At 41.1% G+C, this 23,390-nt stretch overlaps 1 protein-coding gene across 1 annotated transcript in view; it reads left to right on the top strand.

Annotated features, from left to right (window-relative positions):
* Positions 1–20,162, top strand: part of VAT1L (vesicle amine transport 1 like) — a 50,355-nt gene extending 30,193 nt beyond the window's left edge. Inside the window, exons 3-9 of the mRNA XM_018563796.1 lie at positions 2,632–2,847; positions 7,867–8,009; positions 10,286–10,389; positions 12,680–12,735; positions 14,774–14,968; positions 17,140–17,223; positions 19,815–20,162. Of these exons, the coding sequence (XP_018419298.1) occupies positions 2,632–2,847; positions 7,867–8,009; positions 10,286–10,389; positions 12,680–12,735; positions 14,774–14,968; positions 17,140–17,223; positions 19,815–19,913 (897 nt within the window). The 3' untranslated portion in view covers positions 19,914–20,162. The remainder of the gene's footprint in view (positions 1–2,631; positions 2,848–7,866; positions 8,010–10,285; positions 10,390–12,679; positions 12,736–14,773; positions 14,969–17,139; positions 17,224–19,814) is intronic.
* The last annotated feature ends 3,228 nt before the right edge of the window (positions 20,163–23,390 follow it).

The raw sequence follows: 23,390 nt of genomic DNA, 5'->3' as shown, positions 1-23,390 counted from the left end.
CCGTTTGTTGTAATTCAGAAAATATTTGCTTTGGGACTCTGCACAGTGAAGCTTGTCAATAAATAAGTCTTCTTAGTGATTAAGTTGTCTCATTACCATCAGTGTAAAAGTCTCTGCTAGACCATCCGGTAATCAGGCAGAATAAAGGAGCTCGGAGAACTGGCGGTAATTAAGGGAGACGCAAGAGTAGACACCGGGCGAGCCTTCTTCAATTATAATTAAAGTCAGGGTTGTGTGTTGCAGGGATAAGACATCTTCCTTCTCCATGGCAACCTTCCTTGGCAAAATGAACTGCGGCTGTTCACGGCAGGACGGGTAATTAAAAACGTGACCACGGAGCACATTTGACCTTTTTACTGCAGCGCAAACAAGGGAAAGCGCCATCATGATCTTTTCTGCTGCTCAGAAGTCAAGTCTGTAATCCTTTGTACAATTAGACTGGTGCTGCTTGAATAAAGATGCATCGATCGCAACAAATGAGACACTGATAGAGACACCTTTAGCCGGTGCAAATACTCCGGGAGGCATAGGAAAAGAATACAAATAGACAATGAACACGTCCCCGGATTGTAGACTTATTATAAGGCTCTACTCCAGGAGGATATCAAAACACAAATTACTGCAGCAACGTGTTCATTAAAAAGAACTCTGGGAATTTAAAAATGTACCCTTGCACTGGAGCTACCCCTGTACTGCAAGGGTTAGGCGCTTATTTTGTCTAGGGGGCTCAGATAAAGCTGTATTACTTACCTGATCCTCGGTGACCCAGTCAGCACTCACCTCTTTCCCCCTCCACTGCGGCTTTGAAATATCCCTCAGCATCCTCCTATCTAATGCAAGTCAATGGACAAGATGACCTCAGCGTCCTTAGAGGAGAAGAGGCCGCCCAAAACAGTCTAGCAGCCTGGCAGGACCAAGGATCAGGTGAGTATATGTGCTTTATCTGAGCCCCCTAAACAAACCAAGCACTTAACCTTTGCAGTACAGGGGTAGCCCCACTGCAAGGGTCATTATTATTATTATATATTTGTTTATGCCGCCAGTGTACATACCATGATCTGGTATCTGCCTCCTGCAGCTCAGACTGGAAGAAGGAGAGACAGCTCAAGGAACCAATCAGTTTTGCTGCACTGTTTATATGCTAGCAAGGGACATGCTGATAGGAAAAGAGAGCAGTGTGAATAAGAGATGAGCTCAGCGAACTGCTGCTTCGCGTTTCACTGCCTGGGTACAGGCTGTGGAAGGGACAATACCTCTAAGTGTTACTTAACTGTAGCAGATAGAATATTGCCAGAGCTGTGAAAATCTCAGGACTGGGTGCACAGAAATACTAACTATTTGGCAGGTAAAACAACTCCCATACACTGTATGTAATTTATCTACCTGTTCATCTATTTTCCTTGGGTTCAACTTCAAATATTTAATCAGTATTATGTTTTATAAAAGGCAGTGGTTTAATTATAGCCCATGGGCTCTGGTGTCTGTGTATATCCTGTGCCAAAATCCTATCCCTCCTGGCCGGGCCTTCACAGTAGAGTCCCATAGACTTCTAAGGGGATTGTCTACATTTGTCTTCAGGCAGGGAGATGAGTCTCATAGACTTCTAAGGGCCTTGTCTACCTTTGTCTTCAGGCAGGGAGATGAGTCTCATAGACTTCTTTGTGGCTTGTCTACCTGTGTCTCCTGGCATGGAGATGAGCCAAATAGACTTCTATGGGCTTGTCTACCTGTGTCTCTTGGCAGGGCCCCATAGACTTCTATAGGGCTTGTCTACCTGTGTCTCCCGTCAGGGAAATGTGCCCTATAGACTTATATAAGGCCCGTCTACCTTTGTCTCCCAGCAGGAATATGAGCCAAATAGACTTTGGTGGGGGTTGTCTACCTGTGTCTCCTGGCAGGGTGATGTGCCCCATAGACTTTTATGGGACTTATCTACCTTTGTGTCTCTGCAGCGAGAAGAGCACCATAGACCTCTGTAGGGCTTGTCTACCCTTGTGTGCCAGCAGGGAGATAACTCCTATTGACTTCTAATGGGCTTGTCTATCTGTGTCTCCAGCAGGGAGATGAGCCCCATAGAATTCTATAGGACTTGTCTATCTTTGTCTCCCAGCAGGAAGATGAGCCCCATAGACTTCTATAGGGCTTTACTGCACCGGCGTGGCCAGGAGAGAGTGGGGAATGCATTGAACTGACTATGCTGACAGCTCTCCTGCTACGTGCCCTTGATTTAGGCATGCTTTGTTAAAATCAATGATGGCCACTGTTCTCCGGGGGACATGGAAATTCTACTATGGGGCCCCTTAAATTTTAGTGACACCCTGATAAAGATTCTGTAAAATGTTTCTGTTTAGTAAAACGAAAGGAATTGAAGGGAAAATATTTTGGTTATTGTCAATATTACTATTGGTTTTTTTTTTTCCACAGCTAAATATTTATTACAGCTGACACACATTAAAAAGATCCCCAGAGAACTATGGGTTTCTAAAAACAGTAGATCAGAAGGTTTTTCCCTGTATTTCTCTGTATCTGATTGAGACCTCCTGACATGGCAGTGGAGAGGATTAAAAAACACGTGACCCCTTTGTATCACTGGTCTGCAGGTAACCAATTTGTGTTTTTTTTTTACTCCAGATTGGGGACAGAGTTATGGCATTTGTCAACTACAATGCATGGGCAGAAGTGGCCTGCACCCCTGCAGAGTTTGTCTATAAGATCCCAGATGATATGAGCTTCTCCGAAGCAGCTGCCTTCCCTATGAACTTTGTCACAGCCTATATGATGCTATTTGAGGTGGCCAATCTCCGAGAAGGAATGTCCGTCCTTGTCCATTCTGCTGGCGGAGGAGTGGTAAGTGATAAGTTTACCTATTAGCAAGATTTGAGTTATTGCCATGATCTATCTGTTTGTATGAGAGGCTACCCTAGAAAGGTTTAAAGAAGAAGCTTAGGCAATATATAAACAAATACCCAAATGGGCTCTCTAATAATGTTGGTTAATTTTCTTTAATTTACAAAAAAAATCTCTAAAATCATACCTTCTTCTATGTGGTCAGGTGACCACAAAACCTCCTTGAAGGTCCTTTTCTTTCAAACAGGGGGTGGAGATTTGCAAGATTATTGATGTCAAGGCTGCACTTGCTCAGATCCTCCAGACCCAATAATAGCGCAATAGTGGTAGAGGCCATGCATGAGCAGCTGAGGGAGCCTGCACACACGTCAGGAGCCAGACAGTAGAAGTGCATATGCACACTGGCAGCGCATATTCTAGCTACCGACAACGCTTATGTGATTAGCTCTTGGCAATGGCTGAGTTGCGTTGTCAGCCTTGCACCCAAAATCAACATATTAGGAGTGGAAAGGTAGAATCACCATGTAATATTGTAACATTTAATTTATAATTTGGCATAGTAGGAAGATGCAAATACACTGACGGCCAAAAAAATCACCACCTGGATTTAGTTAAGCAAAGAGGTTAACGCCTTCAATTGGATAAGTGTTATGATCTTGGGTTGCTTCAGTTGGTCATGTCTATGTTCAGCAATGTTATGTCCACAAAAAATGAGGTCAGCTGCCTACCTGAATATACTGTATGACCAGGATTTTCCATCAATGGATTTTTTCTTCCCTGATGGCACAGGATGACAATGCCCGGATTCATCGGGCTCACATTGTGAAAGAGTGGTTCAGGGAGCATGAGACATAATTTTCACACATGGATTGGCCACCACAGAGTTCAGATCTTAACCCTATTCAGAATCTTTGGGATGTGCTAAAGAAGACTTTACAAAGTAGTCCGACTCCCCCATCATCACTATAAGATCTTGAGGAAAAATGATTGTTAATGCACTCTGTTGTGACATTGCATAAGCTTATTGAAACAATGCCACAGTGAATGTGTGCCATAAATAAAGCTAAACGCGATCCAACAAAATATTAGATTGTGCAACCATGTTTTTTTTTGATGGCCAGGCAGTGCATTTAGGATTAATTAACCCTGTGTAATTACGCTAAGAAGAAGGAACCCTAACCCGACCAGCCGCAACAATGTGTGGTTTCAAAACCTGAGTGATACAAATAGCAAGTGTGTTGCGCTAGGTCTATGAAATGTCATAGACCTAGCACAACACACTTACTATTTGTTGTGTATTTAGGATACCTTTCAAAAGTATAGTTTTTAATTGTTGCCTGAAGAGACACTTTAAACCTTTCCCATGCACTGTATGAAAAGTTGATATCTGTGACTCTTCAGCAAAGCATGGGATAAAACACTACACTCCTCTGGATGCATGAGTCTAAGGCTGGCCATACACTGCTCTATGCAGTGGGTGCAGTGCCCCAAGGAAACATGGAGCCAGCTTCCTGATTGGCCAGGGAGCCGGCTCAATGCTGATTGGCTGGGAAGCCGGCTTCCCAGCCAATCAGCATCGAGCAGGGCAAACAGCATCGAGCCGGCTTCCCGGGCCAATAAGGTAGCTGGTTGCTTGGAAATGACCCGCCTCTCGGCTTCCTGATTGGCCGGGAAGCATGCACGATGCTGATTGGCTGGGAAGCCAGTTTCCCGGCCAATCAGCACGAAGCCAGACAAAACGCATGTAGCCCGCTTCCCAGGAAATTAAGAAGTCGGGCTTCTTAATTGCCCGGGAAATTGGCTCCATGCTAGCAGAAGTACCGAAATATAAATATTGGTACATGTACTCGATAACAAATTATTTAATATTTGCTTAGAGCAGAACAACAGGTAAAAAATTTATTATCCTGTCAGTGGGGCTAACCTAGCACTGCAAGGGTTAAGTGCTAACTTTGTTGGATCGCCTCTAGCTTTGATTAGGGCACACATTCACCTTGACATCATTGCAATAAGCTTATGTAATGTCACAACATGTATTTCCATCCAGAGTTGCATTCATTTTTCACCAAGATCTTTGTGGCCAATCCATGTGTGAAAATGATGTATCATGCTCCCTGAACTACTCATTCACAATTTGAGCCCGATAAATCCTGGCATTGTCATCTTGGAGTATGTCTGTACCATCAGGGAAGAGAAAATCCATTAGTGGAAAAACCTGGTCATTCAGTATATTCAGGTAGGCAGCTGACCTCATTTTTAGGGCCCATAACATTGCTGAACCTAGACCAGACCAAGTGAAGCAACCCCAGATCAAAACACTGCCCGAAATCTTGGTGGTGGCTTTTTTGGGCAGTGTATTTCTTTTGTTTTTTGTAGACAAACGAACCTAAAGGCTCCTTTAATCTTTTTACCGCCATCCCAACCACAAAGCCGTCGCAAGTAACTGTGTCTGAATGAAATGCGCTGATCTTAATTCTACAGAACACATTCTCATTCTTGTCATTCCATAGAACGTATAATGAGGTTTAGGAGGTTATTTCTTTGCTGTGGATAATAACGTGGAGAACAATGCTTAAGCATACCAGAGTTATTAAACCTTTCGGATTATGTGTAAACAATTGAAAGTGAATACCATAGTTGAGAGAGTGCTGGACATCAAATGACTCTCCTTTACTTTCATTTATATTAATTAGCTCTGTAAATACTCATTCAGGTTTTTTTTTTAATCAGAGCAGCAGTTTTGAGGAAATAGGGCATGCACAAATCTCTCTAATGGTAATAAATATTGACCAAAGCCATGTAAAGCATGTCTTCACGTTTCAAATAGCCCAGCTCAATCTGCCCAATATATTTTAAAGCTGAACTCCAGCCGTCCCTTCTGTCTTTCAGAGTTGCACAGTCTTCTGTCCAATACTAAAATGTCTTACTCTGCACGCAGTGTTCAATAGAAGCCGCAAATCAAATAAAGCCTGATTCATTTCTTCATCATCTAGCACTTTCCTTCCCAGCCTTACTTTCCCTGGCCCGCCCCTTTCCTTCATTAGATTTCAGATCTTTCATTAATGGAGGCTCAATATCACATGTGGGGGTTATCTGCATGCAAATGCAGTGAGCCTAGGGATTCCCACTCCCTCAGACTGACATCCAGTCATTAAGGCATTTTGATATTTGCATAATTCCTCCCAAGAGCCAGCCCACTACTTGAGTCAGGACTGAGGGCTCTTGAAGGGAGTACTGAAGCAGAGTGCTGTGATGTTTTCAAGAAGCTATGTACAGCACCCTGCCGGCCCCTCCCTCCAGCCAGGACCTGTCTGCATTGCATGGAGAAGCACAGAGTGATGATGTCACTTGATCAAAATATAAGGTATGTATCTAAAAAATAAAAGGTTTTTATTTAAAATAATCAATTAGCATGTTAGTCAGGAGGAAAGAAGGAACCAGGAAGGCGAAACATAAACAGATTGAACTTAAGCTTTAAAGTAGCCCCACCAAAAAACTTTTTTGACAGTTTAGATTTAAAGTGACATTAAACCCTCAGATTTTTTAAACATAAACCAATACTGTAATGTGTGCCTTACTGTAATCCATGGTAGTTTCCCTTCTCTTTGCTGCTCTTCATTGTAAATACTCATGTCTTCGCATGCTGGGGGAGAACTTCCCTTTGCAGCTGAGTGCTTCTTCCTGTATTGCTGGCTCAGGTTGCAAACCTATACACAGACACCATGTATCCATTCCAGAGACAAGGCAGTCTGCTGCAAAACAGAAGTTCTGCCCAGCATGAGAACAGATACAGATTTAAAAGGAAGAGCAGCAAAGAGAAGGGAAACAACCATGGATTACAGTAAGGTACACATTACAGTATTGTTTTATGTTAAAAAATCTGAGGGTTTAATGTCACTTTAATAGGAAAAGGGATAGAGACTCTGGTTTTATTGCATCTTTGTCCCCATTGGGGTACATATCCGTAAGGACAGGAAGGGAGAGGAAAGGTTGCCAATGAAGGTACAGGCTGAAAGAAATGTTTTAATTTAGGATAAAGTAGGGAAGAGATAGAATGTTGAATGTCCTCTCGCTTCCTATGTAGTTATCAGGAAATTATGTTTGGCATCATCTCAACGGGGACATGGACTTCAGGAAAAACACCAATTTGTGAGAAAGAGATAGAATGTCTCTTGGGTTTTTATCTCTGAATCCAGGTTGGGGAGATCCCCCATCCCTTCCTGTATTGGAGACCACATAAGAAGTGAGGCTAATTCTCTGCAATATGGATAAAGATGAGAATAAAACCCAACATAGATTCTAGGGGTGCAATAGGTATTGATACTAGTACAGGTGCCGATACAGAGTATGTGGGCAAATACTAGTACTCGCCCAAATGCTCCGATACCTTCCCCGATACCGGAACTTCCAGTCAGAGGAAAATTTTCTCGGACCGGCAGTGCCGTGGGGAAACGTGAAGCCAGCTTCCCAGGCAATATGGAAGCTGGGTGGCGACTAATGACCTGATTGGCCAGGAAGCCGGCTCCATGCTGATTTGCTGTAAAGCCGGCTTCCCGGCCAATCAGCATCGGGGCAGCTGAACAGAGTGCTCTTCTCAGCCCCATGTCCATAATAAGGACTGCAGCAATATCTCCCGGCTGGAGCTCCTTATGTTGCCTATACACAATTTTAGAGCAGTTTCTATAATTTACAACCAGCTGTCAATTGTTGACCGACAGTTCTCATTTGTCACAGTTTCCATGTAAAATGTTGATAATTATCTGCATGAATCTGTTGCATTTAGTCCAAAAGCTGATTGAGAGCAGTTATAAATGCCTGAAAATGTTTTTGTGTAGGACCAGCATTGGAGAAAACAAAATCCAGTAAGTTGACCAACTACCTCCATCTGATAAAAACTGGGCTGTTACTTTTGGATCACCTGGTCCTTAAATCATTTATAAAGAGAACATTTATATTTGCCCGTACATATATTGTGCTATTTTAATCTTAAACCTGTACATCTTACTTTTTTTTTTTTAGGGACAAGCAGTGGCACAGCTCTGCTCAACCCTTCCCAACGTCACAGTTTTTGGAACTGCTTCTGCTTTTAAACATGAGGCCATTAAAAACTCCGTCAATCATCTCTTTGACAGAAACGCAGATTATGTGCAGGAAGTAAAAAGGTAAGATGACGTCTTCCTGTGCTTTCCTTTATCTCTGTTTGTGATGTCTGGACTGTTACGTACTACAGCAGCACATTGACTCTTAAAGAACTGGCTGATCTTGCCATATGATGGTAAAGCATTCTCCTCATGCACTCTTTCAATGAACGTGAGCTTTGCCCAACAGGCTCGACTAAAACTGAACTGCAGGCAAAACACTAAATACACAGATGAAATACATATTAGGGAGCCAAAGGATTTGTATTTTTGTCCATCCAGTCTCAAGCTTTACACAATTCTAACACACGTCCTGCAGGGGAGGGGACCTGATTTTCCTCTGCTGCTGTTCAAAATTGCCGATTCTCCCCATGCAGAATATATGTGACAAGCCACAACCAGTATCCGCAGTAGCTATATTTTTTATCCTGTACAAATCAATAGCCGTCACTGCCGCTGTTTGCATGTAACCACTCGAATGAGCAATTACATGTGATTAGGGCTCCTGACCTATCTGTGTCCAGGGCTGGTGTTCCCTATCGCATACAAACTGGACAAAGCTAATCATTCAGTCTGATTGTGGAGCAGCATAGCAGAGTGCTGCTTTCAGCCGCAGCAACAGCCTAATTTCCCATGTAAATAAGGCCATATAGAGTTAGGAATTCATGTACTATTTCTTTTTTTCTTTAAAGAATAAAGTTTATTCAGTTTTACAAACAAAGACAAAAAAGAAAGCAATAATACATGTGTATACAGTAAACCAACCAGATGCATTGAGATTGGGGGTGCACAGCTCTGTTTGATACAATGTGGCCTTGAAGGCAGAATAGGTACAAACGCAATCATATACAAAGTACAAGGAATGATGAAAAGGATCATGAAGAGATGTGGAGAGGTCGTTGGCTTGTTCCAAATCGTTCCTATTTATTATGGCCACTTTGCACAAGCTTCGCCATCTGGGTGCACTGTGGGTGCAGACAGGTAGCCCTTCCATGCTCCACATGCCACATTGCTGTTGAAAGGAAGCGCTTCGTGCCATTGATATCACCATAGAAAATGTTTATTCAGATGCAACAGCTTTTATGATGCCATCCCCGCCTCCAGATCGGATGCCTCTCTGGCGCGCTTTTTCCAACCGGCTGCAGTCACTGTTTGGTCAAGATTTTTCGAAATGGCTCCATTGATTGAAAAATCTACTTTTGTGCAAGTGGGGGTGCCACAGAATTTGTCTGAAATTTGACCAGTGTATGGCCAGCTGTACAAATGGTGGAAACAAAGGCATTTAGCCTAGGCGGCCAATCTGCCCCTATGAGTTCTCCAGGGTCCTGAAACTGTGCTTATAGACATTTTCAGTACTAGGGGGGCTAAATGTCACTTCTTTTTTAACATTAGTAAGTAAAAATCAAAAATATAACAGTGTGCCCCTTCCCTCTGAGAACAAACTGGCCAGGGATCAGGAGTGGTGGCTGGTATACACATAGAAAACCTTCTTCCTCCAGTGCTGAATGGCATGCAGACTGGTAACCCAATAGTATAGGTCAGGGGTAACCAAACTCCGACCCTCCACCTGTGGTAAAACTACCAATCCCATGAGGCATTGCAAGATTCCCACAGCCACAGGCATGACAGCCAGAGACAGATGCATCATGGGATTTGTAGTTTTAGCACAGCTGGAGGGCCGGAGTTTCGTTACCCCTGGTATAGATGTTCAACGCGCGCCACTTCTTTGCTATGGGGATACCAGCCTGCATGCCTAATGTGCTGGTCTGTTTAGTTCTTGGAGGGGATACAGCGCAGCCCTGTCTGGCAGGGGAAAAACAGACTTTTCTCTGCTGCAGTTAAATAACATTTATAGCCTGTGACTGGACAGTGAAAGGAAAAGCAGCAGACTGATTATCTCATCTCTCTGCTCACTCCTCCTATTAGCATTATTCTGGCTAGTGCATCAACAATGCAGCACAACTGCTCATTGTGCTGCTTCTCCATTTTACTGTCTAAGCTCTGCTGTATGAGAAAATTGGAAGAGGCTGATATCAGATAAAGTTTAGGTACTTGTGCTATTTGAATTAAAAACAAATACTATTGATTTATTAATGAATACAGATCTGCAGTGATCAGTGTATTTTATATCTGCCTGGAGATCAGCTTTTAACGTTCACCCAAAAAGTTTGGCCGAATTGCCCAATTAATTTTTGATAAATAGACCCAATAGAATGTGTTATATACACTTACCTCTCCAATACATGGTAAATATTATGTATACTTTTGATAATAGATTAAACAACATATATCTTTTCCAGAATCTCACCTGAAGGTGTAGACATCGTTCTTGACTGCCTATGTGGGGAAAACACTGGAAAAGGCATCAGCCTCCTGAAGCCGCTCGGAACGTATATTTTATATGGTTAGTTGTATTTTGTTTGCTATGCTATATGTATCTGTTTAATGATCTTATGATTAAGTTTATTTAGGATGTGTCTCAAACACTGCAACCACAATGTAAAATCAGTTCACAATGTATAATCAGTCCATCAGTCCTCCTGTAGGCGGCAGTATAACCTAAAGGGTAAATACTTTCTGTATCTCACTTCGTGTTTGGTAAGATGTTGTCTAGAGAATAGAAAGGGAGAGAAGCTCTCTAATGGAGCCCTGGAGAGCATTAAACCTAATCTTGGTCCATTCTATCCAAAACTAGAAGAAGAAGAAAATAAACGTTTGGGGCATAGATACACTATATTACAAAAAGGCCTGTGTGGTCATTATTTCAGTCATGTTAATGTGCTTTCTAACAAAATTTAATTTCCCCTTAAGCAAATTCTGCAGGCAGTATTTTAACAAATTAAAAGCAAGCAAATTAAAAGAAGTGTATTATTTAGCATGTGGATAGGATCAGGATCATTTTTCTTTAGTGTCTTTGATGTTACAGTCTTACAAGAATAATTATTTTCATACAGCAAGATGCAAGCACGCACCTACCTGCCCCACATACACACTTTATGATACCGTATAATCCATGGGGAATAATTGTACAATTAACAATGTATTCATTTCCATTTCTGCTGTCTTTGCATAATTATCACATACAGCACGTCCCTCTCATTGACTCTCCCACTGCTGGAGCTTACTTTGCTGGTTTCTACACAGTTTACAGGATCATGATGGAATGCTGTGTTCTATTTTTTTTTACCATTCACCATGGCATTCAGGTTGGATAACTCAGGGGGTTATTCACTATTGAGCCAAAGGATTAAGACGAAGCATCAGCTAATGCTTAGGCTCAATTCGGCCGCCAGAGCCCTCCAGTTCAGCCAAACCCAAGGGCCCCTGTACGGCTATTCACAATAGCCCATACAGCAGCCGAACGACTCAGCCGACCTGAATGTATATGTTTCGGGTCGGCCGAGCCTACACGCGAATGTAAACAACTTAATGACAACTGGGCGGAGCCAGCGTCCCATTGCGGCTGACTCCGCCCATTTATTTTGATTTGGCCGACCCATATGACAGGTGACGGCCAAATAAAAACAAACAGGCGGCGCCAGTGTTTTGCCGACACCCATCATACAGGTCATTTTGCGGCGGGAGTTTGTCTGGTGCGGATGGGTCGGCGGGTGGCGGTTTTTCTTTTTATTTCGACGAGTTGTCATGGACAACGCTGGACGTCGTGATTGACCTTAGGATTGCATCAGTGGAGCACTTTTGGGGATTTTTTTTGGGGGGGGGGAACCCTATGCATTATTTTTTTTAACTTGGGGTCCCTCCTAACTTTCCTATCAGACCTAAAGGGTCTGATATGGACCGGGAGGGGGACCCCACGCTGTTTTTTTCCCTTTAACATGCCATGTTTTTTATTCTGCACGCTACCTCGGAGGTAGTGAACAGAATAACCAACCGAATGATGTTTGGCGACATTCAGCTATTCACTCACTGCCGTTCTGCCCCAGATGTTGGATCAGCTGAGTCGAACGGCTTCTTCACTTCACATGCTGAGCATGTTCGGCAGCCGAAGACAAGCCGATGTACGGCTGAAAGTGAATAGCCAAACGGCGTTTGGTTCACTTCACTGTGGCTCGCTTTTTGAGTGAATAACCCCCTGAGTATATAAAACACATTAAATAGCTATTAAATGGTGTTATTGAATCTATCCTTTTTGAAGTATAATTTCTGGAACATCAAGATTTTGCACTCACATTAAAATATAAAACACTTAATTTTTTTTAGCAGTTCTAATAGCTTTCTTTATTAAACAAATAGGGAAAGAACATACTCTCTCTGCTGCTTTTAACACTTTACAATGACCTCACGAAGATGAGGGTCTATCAGGGGAACACAGGGGGACCTCAGTAGGAAGCCTTGATGTTCAGCTTTGGATGGAGAGCTGCTGTTGGGACCTTTCACTATTGATCACCTGAGTCTTTTTTTAAAAGTGACCAACACAGTAGGATCAATTAATTTTCATTTCATTTAAAGTAGATGTACACCGCAAATGAATGACATTTATCTTGTGCAAAAAAAAAAAAAAAAAATGTGTATCATAAACAGCTTCTATTTTTTATATAAAATGTTTTCTTTTTTTACCTTTTTCCATGTTTTGTAGTATCTCAATTATGCTGATCTCACGTAGCCTCTTTGCAGCCTGTCATGAGCTATCCCCTTATAATTGATTTGTAATTTATAATGTTTTCCCTTTGTAGGTTCATCCAATATGGTTACTGGTGAAACAAAAAGCTTCTTCAGCTTTGCTAAATCAGTAAGTGGCATTGCCTCATGGGTTACTAATCACGATTTTCCATTTAGCCATCGTATGTTGGACTGTATGCTTCAGAGGGATGAATGTATAAAGTGTTCTCAGAAGTGTTAAAAGCCTTAGTTCATAAAAACCTTGATGCATGATTAGGCTGGATGCATGCTCTAGAGATAATCAATGAAACACCAGGAAAGAAAAATATCTACGTTAGCCAAAGCAAGCAATGATATCTGTTTTCTTCTTTATTTATTTTAAAAGGACTCATCTGTTTGATTTGAGGATTTTCTAATGGTGTGTGCTCTCTAAGCATCCATTTAAGGTTTAAAAAGTCAAATTTTAAGAAATCCACTAAAAATATTGATCCACGTGACACTGGCTTTCTGAAGTTTTAAATATTCTACTAGTGCCTACATTGATGGAGTGTATGAAATGAGGACCCTACTCACAAGTAGCTCTCTACTTCTCCAATGGGATGCACATTCCCTGTTAGATTTGTGATCCCAGCAACATTATTTGACTCGTTGGAGGTGACGTATTGTTGCCACAGTTGCACTATGTTGCTAGAAAAGTTACTTGTTGTTCAAGAGGCTTTATAGAGGGGTTCCATCTTGCCTAGGGGTCTCTATGTATTGTTCAGGAAAGAAACTTTATTGAGGGAAGTACAATGTTGCTCTGAGCTGTGGTTACAATGCAAGTCTATGGGGCTGACTCATTCCATTCAAATAATACTCAGGGACTGGAAGCAGTCAGCTGATGGTAAGCTGGTGGGCTTGCATCAGTGTTTTTAAAGAGCTTTATGATGGCAGCATGGAGGTAAGCGTTATTAGCCTTTTGCAGTCCTCTTCAAAAAAGGAAAAAACGATTCCTTTAAGATAGTCGCTCATTTGGAGAAATTGAACCTTGGACTTCAGCAGGGTGCAGTGCTTACCAGTTATCCACTATACTGCACACACTGAATAAAACTACTCTTTAAAGTTACAGTTATTTTATTTTTTTCTAAGCCCACGGTGCGTGCAAACGAAAACCCAAAAGTGAACAAAAAAGTGAATGTGAAACACACTCAAAAAAGTGCACAAGGATGTGTCCAAATGGCCCATCTCCCAAAGAGAGAGGGCCCTTCCCTGACCCCTGAGGCTCAAGGCTCCTGACAAGGGCAAGGCACTTGTGTCCACCTGGCTTAAACCAGGCGGACTCATTCCTCATGGCCAGCCGAAGTTGGCTACTGAGTATTAGCCTGGGGGCTCTCCCAAAAAGAGAGACCCCCAGTTCAGAGGAGGAAGGTACCTGATGGCAACACAGCCTCCCCCTAGACTTCAGGGTAGACCCAAAGACCCACACCCTACATCCTCTGGGATAAAAAATAACACATAAAAAGTGGAAGTGCACAATACAGTGGAGAAAAAAATAAATAAGTGCCACTGTGCAGTACAATGGATAGGCTTTGCGGCCCTGCATAACAATTACCCCTGGATTCAGCCAGAAGAGGCAAGGTGCAGACAAAAGCAATAGGTGTTATGGCCATTGTGCCATTCACACTAGTGGGATCTCAAACCTATAAGTGCTACTCAGGCGCCCCCAGGACATCACCCCTGGGGGTGGGGGTCCCACTGCAGGCTCTCTGCCTTCCCAGGCCATGACCAGGCCAGGTAGTCAATAATGGCGCATATAATTTAGTCTATAAACCACTGACCTGTAATTCTATTTGCTCTCCATTACATGTGGCATTTAGAGAGATGTTTTTGAAGGTCTTGGAGATCCAGAGACATGAGGAAATGGCACAGGTCAATTGGTCTCTCAGATGGCTGACTTATTCTTTACACAGGGAACAATAGAAGAATAAGAGCACCACACCAAAGAATCTAGAGTCCAAGACTAGTCATCTGAACCTGATGTAGTTAACGTTTAGTATATTATGTCATGAATCATAATAAGCTTGAGTCTTGAAGTTTACATCTCAAGTCTGTTGCATTGTGACATATTACTACCAGACGACTTGTGGAAACTTTCTAGCAATGATGTAGCATGTCTTTTTCTTTTTCAGTGGTGGCAGGTTGAAAAAGTCAATCCCATTAAGTTATATGAAGAGAATAAAGTGATGGCAGGCTTCTCCCTCCTGAATTTACTCTTCAAGCAAGGACGAGCTGGAGTTATACGAGGAGTGGTAGATAAACTTCTCAGTTTGTTTAATCAGAAGAAGATCAAGCCCCTGGTGGATTCATTATGGGCCTTGGAAGAAGTATGATACATGTGTCTAGTCTAAATCTGAATTCTAATCCTTTAGAAATGTCTGCTTTTATGACTATGGTTATATAAGTAATTTTTTAGCATTTGATAGAAGATGAAAATTGGTTTCTGGTTTCTCTCAGGGTTTCCAGTGGTGCCCTTAGGTTTTCTAAAGTGCCGTGATACATATAAGCGGTCATGCTCTTTCTGTTGGATTTTTAATTTTTACATTGTGGAAAATAAAACTGGAGAGTGAATATCAATTTTGCTGAAGGTTTAGTAAGACTCAAAAGAAGATTAGAATAGTGCAAGGAACAATGATGCAAATATCAAACCGAGGATGTCCTCAACATAAATCATTAGATAGATGAAGCAGTCAGACTCTACCTATAACTGAAATATAACTTTATCATGGAATAGGAATAAAATACCCTTCCATGTTTTACACAGGCAGTCCTAAACCAAGAAAATAAAAAATAAAACAACAGAATTTTGGATGCACAGTGCTTGAAACCAGCTCCTTAGTGTCACCTATTCCATTTAATAAGGTGGAAGGGTGTTAGGCATTTTAAACACATCTTTTAACACACCCTCAAAAGACCATAACAACAAATGAAAGCTCACCATGCCAAGGGGGTCCATATTACTGGTGAGTTTACAGTTTACAAACAAATCTTAAACCAAGAAACAATGCAGCCGTTATTCACCTAGATATAGATGGTGTTGGACAAGCATAAAATAATATTACACATTTCCATAATTCTTGTGTCCTAGTGCAGCATTGTGTCACCAACCCTTTCAAAACTGCAAGACTAGCCCAACAATACATAGTTCAGGTTTCATTATTCTCATAACAATGGTCGCAATGTTCACATATTTATATTTTTGATGGAAAAATATGCTGCCATGGTGATCACCTAGTGACTCAATGGCAGCATACTGATGGGATATAAATAGCAACAAGAGGAAGGATGAAAAAACATTTTATTAGGTACTAGAAAGAGCACAGGAAACAGAAATGACCATCTTCTTAAACTTCCCCAAGGAGAGTTAGTAATGGGCAATAAAGATGCTAAAAGATGACCAGTTGGCTGCCCTACATATGGTTTCTGGAGGCACTTTGTTTGAGGTGACCTAGGAAGCAAAAACTCTCATAAGTAAGTGTGCCATAATTTCCTTGGGAATAGTTTATTCCTTAGCTCTGTAGGTTGCTCGATAGAACTGCAATAAAATGGATCTAGGTGGCTCTGCAGGTACCTCCCTGGTATAAACACAAGATATTGGCATCTTAATGTCTACATGAAAAGTAACCAGACAGCAGATGATGATGTGGGCAAAAGACTTTGGTGTCACCCACTCATTTCAATCACTTCAGAGGCTAGGTTGCATGTAGAAAAATGACACCTGCCTGGAACTGACAAATTTCTACAATAGACATTTGGCCCATATGGCTCACGTTTCATTTCTTTTTGATCAAGAGAGCCAACAGCTATGGCATGGCTGTTCAAAATTGGAACACCACCTTCGATTGACTTTAACAGACTGCAAAATCCTGATACCTTACTAAAGACTAGATCCGTATTATTGCTGCAAAAGAGGCGTTTCAAATGATTTGAGTACTGATTGCCCCATTCTTTTTTAGCATGGCAGTGTCAGTGAGACAAAGTCATAATCAACTTCAGGCACCGGGAGGCTGAAAGGACATCTGAGACCATGGTAGTATTTATCCATAATAGCCGGAATTGCTCTGGTTGTCAAAAAGGATGTTTTATACATACTGTATAGGTTGCAGTTAGCTTCCTAGTTTATCACCCACTTAAAGTCTCGGAGAACAAAAATGAGGGCCCATCTATGGAGCATTAAAATGTATACATCTCCTGCTTGAAGAAGAATATCATCCAGGTGGTAGAAACTTTTCTCTTACGGAAGAGTTATAATCCACTCTAAGATCTAATTTCTGGGCTAAGGATAGGAGGAATACAAATCAATTTTGAATAAAGGTTTTCAAATGAAAAAATTAAGAAACACCTAAACTATACACAAGTATGTAAAAGTAGGCATCTAAAAGAGCCACTGAAAATACCAAACTGACAAACTGTCTACCTTGTAACTTACCTTTACCGAGTCTGTTCAGAATTGGTGCTGTACATTCTTCATGTTTGTTTTACTTTGTATTGGTTACAGGTTAAGGAGGCAATGCAAAGAATCCATGACAGAGGCAACATTGGGAAACTTATTTTAGATGTGGAAAAGGCCCCAACTCCTCTGGTTAGTAAAACAAATTACTCTTACTAAATATCAGTATGTTAGGGTTTATCTAATTTACCTCTATGTTTATCTAGTCACCATTAAATGTTTGATATTTAAAAAAGTAAATTCCCATGTTTTGCAGGATCTACTTTATATTTCTTAATCCACACTGTAGCTAATTCCCTTATTTACATGTTTTCTTCATGTGAATGGTCAGGCATGAGGAGAGCAGTGTCTTTTCTACCTTTATTTTGAGGTTTTATTATTTCAAAAACCAAACAGGTCGTCAGTGTATATTTTATACAGAAACATATTTCTGATTGGTCACCCTGGCATGCCGTTTGCTCCCCCCAAGTACTTATTAGCCTTCTTTGGTGGCCCGTATAGCTGATCGTGGAACTGCATAGAAACAGCATACTGCCTCCAGTACAGCGTACTATCAGTATATCTTTATTAAAATAGTCACATGACGCAAAGATGGAGCTAGTGCATTAACAAATATATTCACTGGCCAATTTTGTTGGGTACACTTTGCTGTACACTTTGGCTTGGACCCGCTTTTGTCTTAAGCACTGCCTTATTCCTTCATGACATAGATTCAACAAGGTGCTGGAAACATTCCTTAAAGAGTTTGGTCCATACAGACATGATGGCATCACGCAATTGCTGCAGGTTTGTCGGCTGCACATCCATAATGGGAATCTCCTGTTCTAGCTCATCCCAGTGTTGCTCTATTGTATTGAGGTCTGGTGACTGTGGAGTCCATTTGAGTACAGAGCACTCAATATATGAATATCATCATGTTCAAGAGACCATTTAAACTATGCTCAGTTGGTACTTAGGGGCCCAAATTGTGCCAATAAAATATCCTCCACACCATTACACCACTACCACCAGCCTGAAGCGTTGATACAAGGCAGGATGGATCCATGCTTTCATGGTGTTTACCCCAAATTCTGACCCAACCATCCAAATGTCACAGCAGAAATCGAAACCCATTAGACCTGGCAACGTTTTTTCAATCTTCTATTGTCCAATTCTGGTGAGCCCTTATGAATTGTAGCCTCAGTTTCCTGTTCTTAGCTGACAGGAGTGGCATCCTGTGTGGTCTTCTGCTGCTGTAGCCCATCTGCTTCAATGTTCTACATGTTGTGCGTTCAGAGATGCTTTTCTGCATACCTCTGTTGTAACAAGTGGTTATTTAAGTTACTGTTGCCTTTCTATCAACTTGAACCATTCTCCCCCGACCTCTGAGATCAACAAGGCATTTTCTCCCTGCTGCTCACTGGATTTGTTCTCTTTTTCAGACCATTCTCTGTAAACCCGAGAGATGGTTGTTCATGAAAATCCCAGTAGATCCTGGGACAGCCTTTGAACAGCCTTTGAAATACTCAGACCTGCCCATCTGGCACCAACAGCCATGGTTTAGGACAGTTCTTCCCCATTCTGATGCTCATTTTGAACTTCCACAGATTGTCTTGACCATGTCTACATGCCTAAATGTATTGAGCTGCTGCCATTTTATTGGCTGATTAGATATTTGTGTTAACGAGCAGTTAAACAGGTGTACCTAATAAGGTGGCCACTGAGTGTATATGTCTGTATTAGTCTTGGTCCTCAGTCCTTGGAGCTTCCACTGGACTTCATCTCCTCACCCCTGCAGGCGAATGGAGTGATAGGAGAGAAAAGGGAAGATCAATATAAGGAAAGGGGGGAGGGATGGCATTGAAATAATGAACTAGTTGTTTTTGCCTTGCATAAGATGCACAAACATTTGTAAAAACACAGCAAAACCTCATCTTTAACGAGCAGTAACAGGTTAAGGTTTCAAACCACAAATTGCTTTTGCTTATGTGCAAAGCTACAAAAAATAAAATAAAGGAACAGCTCAGTAGAGGCCTTTCCTTGGAGCCAGTTATTTAATCTATCCTGACATGCTGACATGCAGTTTGATTTTTTTCGTCAGCGCTTCAGACAAAAGGCTCCTTTTATACAAATAATGATCTTGTGTTTAGTACAAATTTCACCCAGAAGCAATCTGAGCCATGCTGGCTTTTGGTTCTGTTACCGCACTGTGCTTATTACCTGTTCTACATAGCCCGACCATCACAGCGTTTTTATTTAGCAGCTTGTGAAACAATACCAGATTTATTGTGTTTGTTGAAAGAGTGATATTAAAGTAAATCTCTAGGCAGATATAAAAGTCTACTGTTTAGTCCAGGCATGAATTAATTAAAAAAATAATGCATGTATTTACATGTATTTTTACATACAGCTAGTCTAAGTATCTGAATATGTGTGGAGGAGGGAACACAGGGATGGCCTTATCAATGTGTTGCTACTCTTTAATTGTCCAATTATAGGGAGGGGGCAGTAATTCTTCTGCCACCTTCTTCTGGTCTTTCTTTGGATCCCGTTGCTTCTCTTTGACCACTGATGATGTAACTCCTGCGAATGCCATACAGGAGTTACATCATCCCAGCATCCAACTCCATCTAGACATGCTGATCTAGAGCATTTTTACATTTTCCTCCCTGGGCACCTGTGTAGGTTGTTTGTAGGTTGTTGGATCATTCCAACAGTTCTTATTACACTGTGTTTTGTTGCAGATGGCCAATGACAGTACAGAAAACAGCGAGGCAGGAGAGGAAGAAGAAGACCACGAGGGAGACACTGAAAATAAGGAAAGGATGCCATTCATTCAGTGATAGTTCCTGTGGCCAGCAGCAGATCTGAAAACTGGAAAGCGTTATCCTGCACATCAGAGAACAAACTTGCTGTAGTACAGTGTGTGTCGTATTTGTCTGCAGCGAGCTGAGCTACTGTATAAACTGTTGAACAATGTTGTGTCTAACTTGGCAGTAACTAGACTTACTTGGCAGCTTTTAGTAGGGTAGTATTGTTTCAAAATGGTGCGTGATACCTTAAAGTGGACCAGGCATTGTGATCTTAGTTATTTAAAAAACAAAATCCCCCGTTAACGTGAAAAAAAAGGTGTACCTGAATTGCTAGTGCTACTGTTCGGTCCACAACATGGACTGTATTCCCTGTGCTCAGCTATTTGCGAAGTTGACTATTTAAGTGGCCTCAGACTGCATAGAGAGTGATTATTACTAAATCTTCTTTCCTTAAAAACTTGTGTGGGCCTTCAAGTGCACAAACCAAAATGTCCGACCAGGAGGAAGGAGATGGATAGCAAAGTTTATCAAACATCCAGCATAATATATTCCCATTCTGGTGACTACTGGGAGATTATATGTGCCCATCTGGGACCCGCCTTATGTTACCAATAATCATGAGTACATAGTATTCTGCAAATTGTCCCTGACCAGTGCACAGTGGTATCTTGTGAATAGTCAACAGGAGAGAGGGGTGGACAAACAAAACTGCAGCTTCCATGTATGAGAGCCACGGCTCTCATAGCCGCTCTCCCTATACTTCCAGGCTCAATGAATGTGTACATATTACAGAAAGCCTAAACATTCTTAAAATGGCATACACCCTTTAGAAAACCTTTTAGACCAATTTGTATTTACACTGCAGATACAGAAAAAAAATCCTGGAGTTTAGCATTAATTAATTTGCATGGGAACACAGCCTAACAGTTCCCTAGCAACACAGCAGAAGTTTAGAGATCCGTGCCTGAGATGGTCTCAGTGTGTTGGTAGTAGGGATGCATCCATACCCGTTTTTCAGTATCGAGTATGAGTACCGATATATTTGTTTGGTTACTCGCCGATACCGATACCAGAAGTCCCATTAAGGAAGCTTCCTAAATGGCCGGGAAGCTGCTTCCATGCTGCCTTGTCTATATACTACTGTCGGTATCGGTGCATCCCTAGTTTGTAGTTCTTAATAAACTTCTATTTTAAACTTAATACAAACACGGCTGCCTTTATTTTGTGGATGTAGCAGAGGCATTTTATACCTCCTTTTTTCAAAAAACACATGCCAGAAATAAAGACTAAAAGCTGCCAATCAGCAAAACTGCCATCTGAACTTAAGTGCCAACCCTTTTTCAGTATTAATATGTTGTGTTTTGGTGCCATAAAATGACCCGCTGCACTCTTTTATAGTGAGTTTACCCTAGAAGAACCCAAGACACAGGAAAGTGCCCAGGGAATTATTCCCACTGAATGAACCGTATATCATTCACTCAAGTTAGATGATTAGATTTTCATTCCTCCATTTCATATTTTAAAGGTGTTTTTCCAGGCTAGATTACAATTTTACCAATGCATATACTCTCTAGAGCACATGTGTCAAACTCAAGGCCCAGGGGCCGAATCTGGCCCACCAGGCCATTTCCTAGACTTCTACTTTCAGATTTAAGTATTAAGTTATTACTAAAACCAGTGATAATCGAATGCAGAGGCAATTATGATACATATACATAGTCTTACAGGCCCATTGAGGGCAACCATAATGTTGATGCGGCCCACGATTAAATTGAGTTTGACACCCCTGCTCTAGAGGTTTCTGCCCCAGCGCCAAATATTTAAAGGGGTTGTGTAGTCACCAGAACTAGAGTCGGGTATACACGGGTAGATTTTTCCACAAAGAAAAATACCATCGGAACGTTTGATACTGGCATCGAAAACTTGTCGTGCCTAACATTGTTTAATTTTCTTTTTTATGTAACATTCTAGATGGAATGAACTGAATTTATGAATTATAAATTAATTTGATCGAGAAAAAAATTCCAACATGCTCCATCGAAAATTTACACCGTACTAATTGATATTCGAATAAACATTCCGAAAACGACTTCTTTCGTACAAAATTCTAACCGTGTATACCATACTTAACTCTGTAGCTAAAGGTTAAAAGTATAGTTAGAAATTTGTGTTTTGTTCACTTGTCTCTACTTTTCCACTTTTAACTTTGTTCTTTCTACCTGTCAATTACATTACTGCTAACTCCGGTAATTAAAAATCAAAAGAGAATGGTCACACACTGAGGTCTACCAGTAGTTGATGATCTGAAGTGAGATGCTCTAAGACCAGATTGCCTACTGCATCTTCATTCTGTGTTTGACACTCATTGAGAGCCCTATGATAAAATGCAACATAGTACTACAGTATGTATAAAAGCCAGTAATAATTTAAGTTCGACTGGTATTTCTGTTTATTCTTTTTTCATTCCTGACATTATGCTAAAACTTACAAGGTTATTCACAAAAGGTTGAAGAGTTTGGAGAAGGCAGAAGTGAACAAAATAGGCCAAAATAGCTGATTTGGAAAAATTCTCCAATTCAGCTCACTTTCTGGTTCAGCTATGTTGTCCTAGATTGTTCTCTTCTCCTGCCTTCTCCAAAATCTTCACCCTTTTGGGAATAACCCGGTAAGTGTCTGATAAAATCAGAAGATAAAGTTGTGTACTTCACGTTATGTTCACTGAAAGCATCATTTCGGCTGAATTGCTGGCTTTCATCTGTAGGTGGCACTGGCAGCAAAATCTGAAAATGCAGTTCTCAGTAAAACAGGGGAGGTGCTAAGAAGCATCAAGTAAATATTAATGTAGCCTGGAACACACCATTAAAAAAGCTGAAACCCAAAGTATGAGTGTTTGTGGACCATTATTAATTAATTCAGTATTCAGAAAGGATAGATAAAAGGCATAAACTGGTTTATGATGTTTTTAGATATCCTGCCAGTAGATACCTCATTTTATTCACATGCATTTGAAGCTAACAAGTTAAAGCTTTATTTTAATTGTTCGGTTATATTGGATTAGCTGCATAATTGGCTTGTATTTGATGGCATTTATGAGCTTTACGCCCTCTGTCCCTACTTTGACTTGTGTGAGTGAAGGGTTATGCCCACTTAGGAATGGATTAAGGAGACATTGGTTGAAAGAAAATAAACAAGACAAGTGCTAATATTCAGTATTAATATTTTGCAGAATTATGAATGTCTACCACCAGATTATTATATACCCTGCTTCTCCATATATCTAAATCCAGAGAAATATATTGCAGTGCTACAACAATGTCCAATCTACAAACAAAATTGGGCACACATCCACCTGGACAAAGATCTAAGATCACAAAGTTCATAACAATGTTCAGTCATCTTTGGGGGCCTTTTGTCTGCTCCATGATTCTTTATTAAACGTGCAGTCAAAATTGATTTTATGGCATAAATATATATATATATATATATAAATATATATATATATATATA

This window comes from Nanorana parkeri, unplaced genomic scaffold (genome assembly GCF_000935625.1).
Source record: "Nanorana parkeri isolate BGI_ZX_2015 unplaced genomic scaffold, ASM93562v1 scaffold697, whole genome shotgun sequence".
Lineage (NCBI taxonomy): Eukaryota > Metazoa > Chordata > Amphibia > Anura > Dicroglossidae > Nanorana > Nanorana parkeri.
The sequence above is the reverse complement of the archived record's forward strand: the minus strand, read 5'-3'. Positions and strand labels throughout refer to the sequence as shown.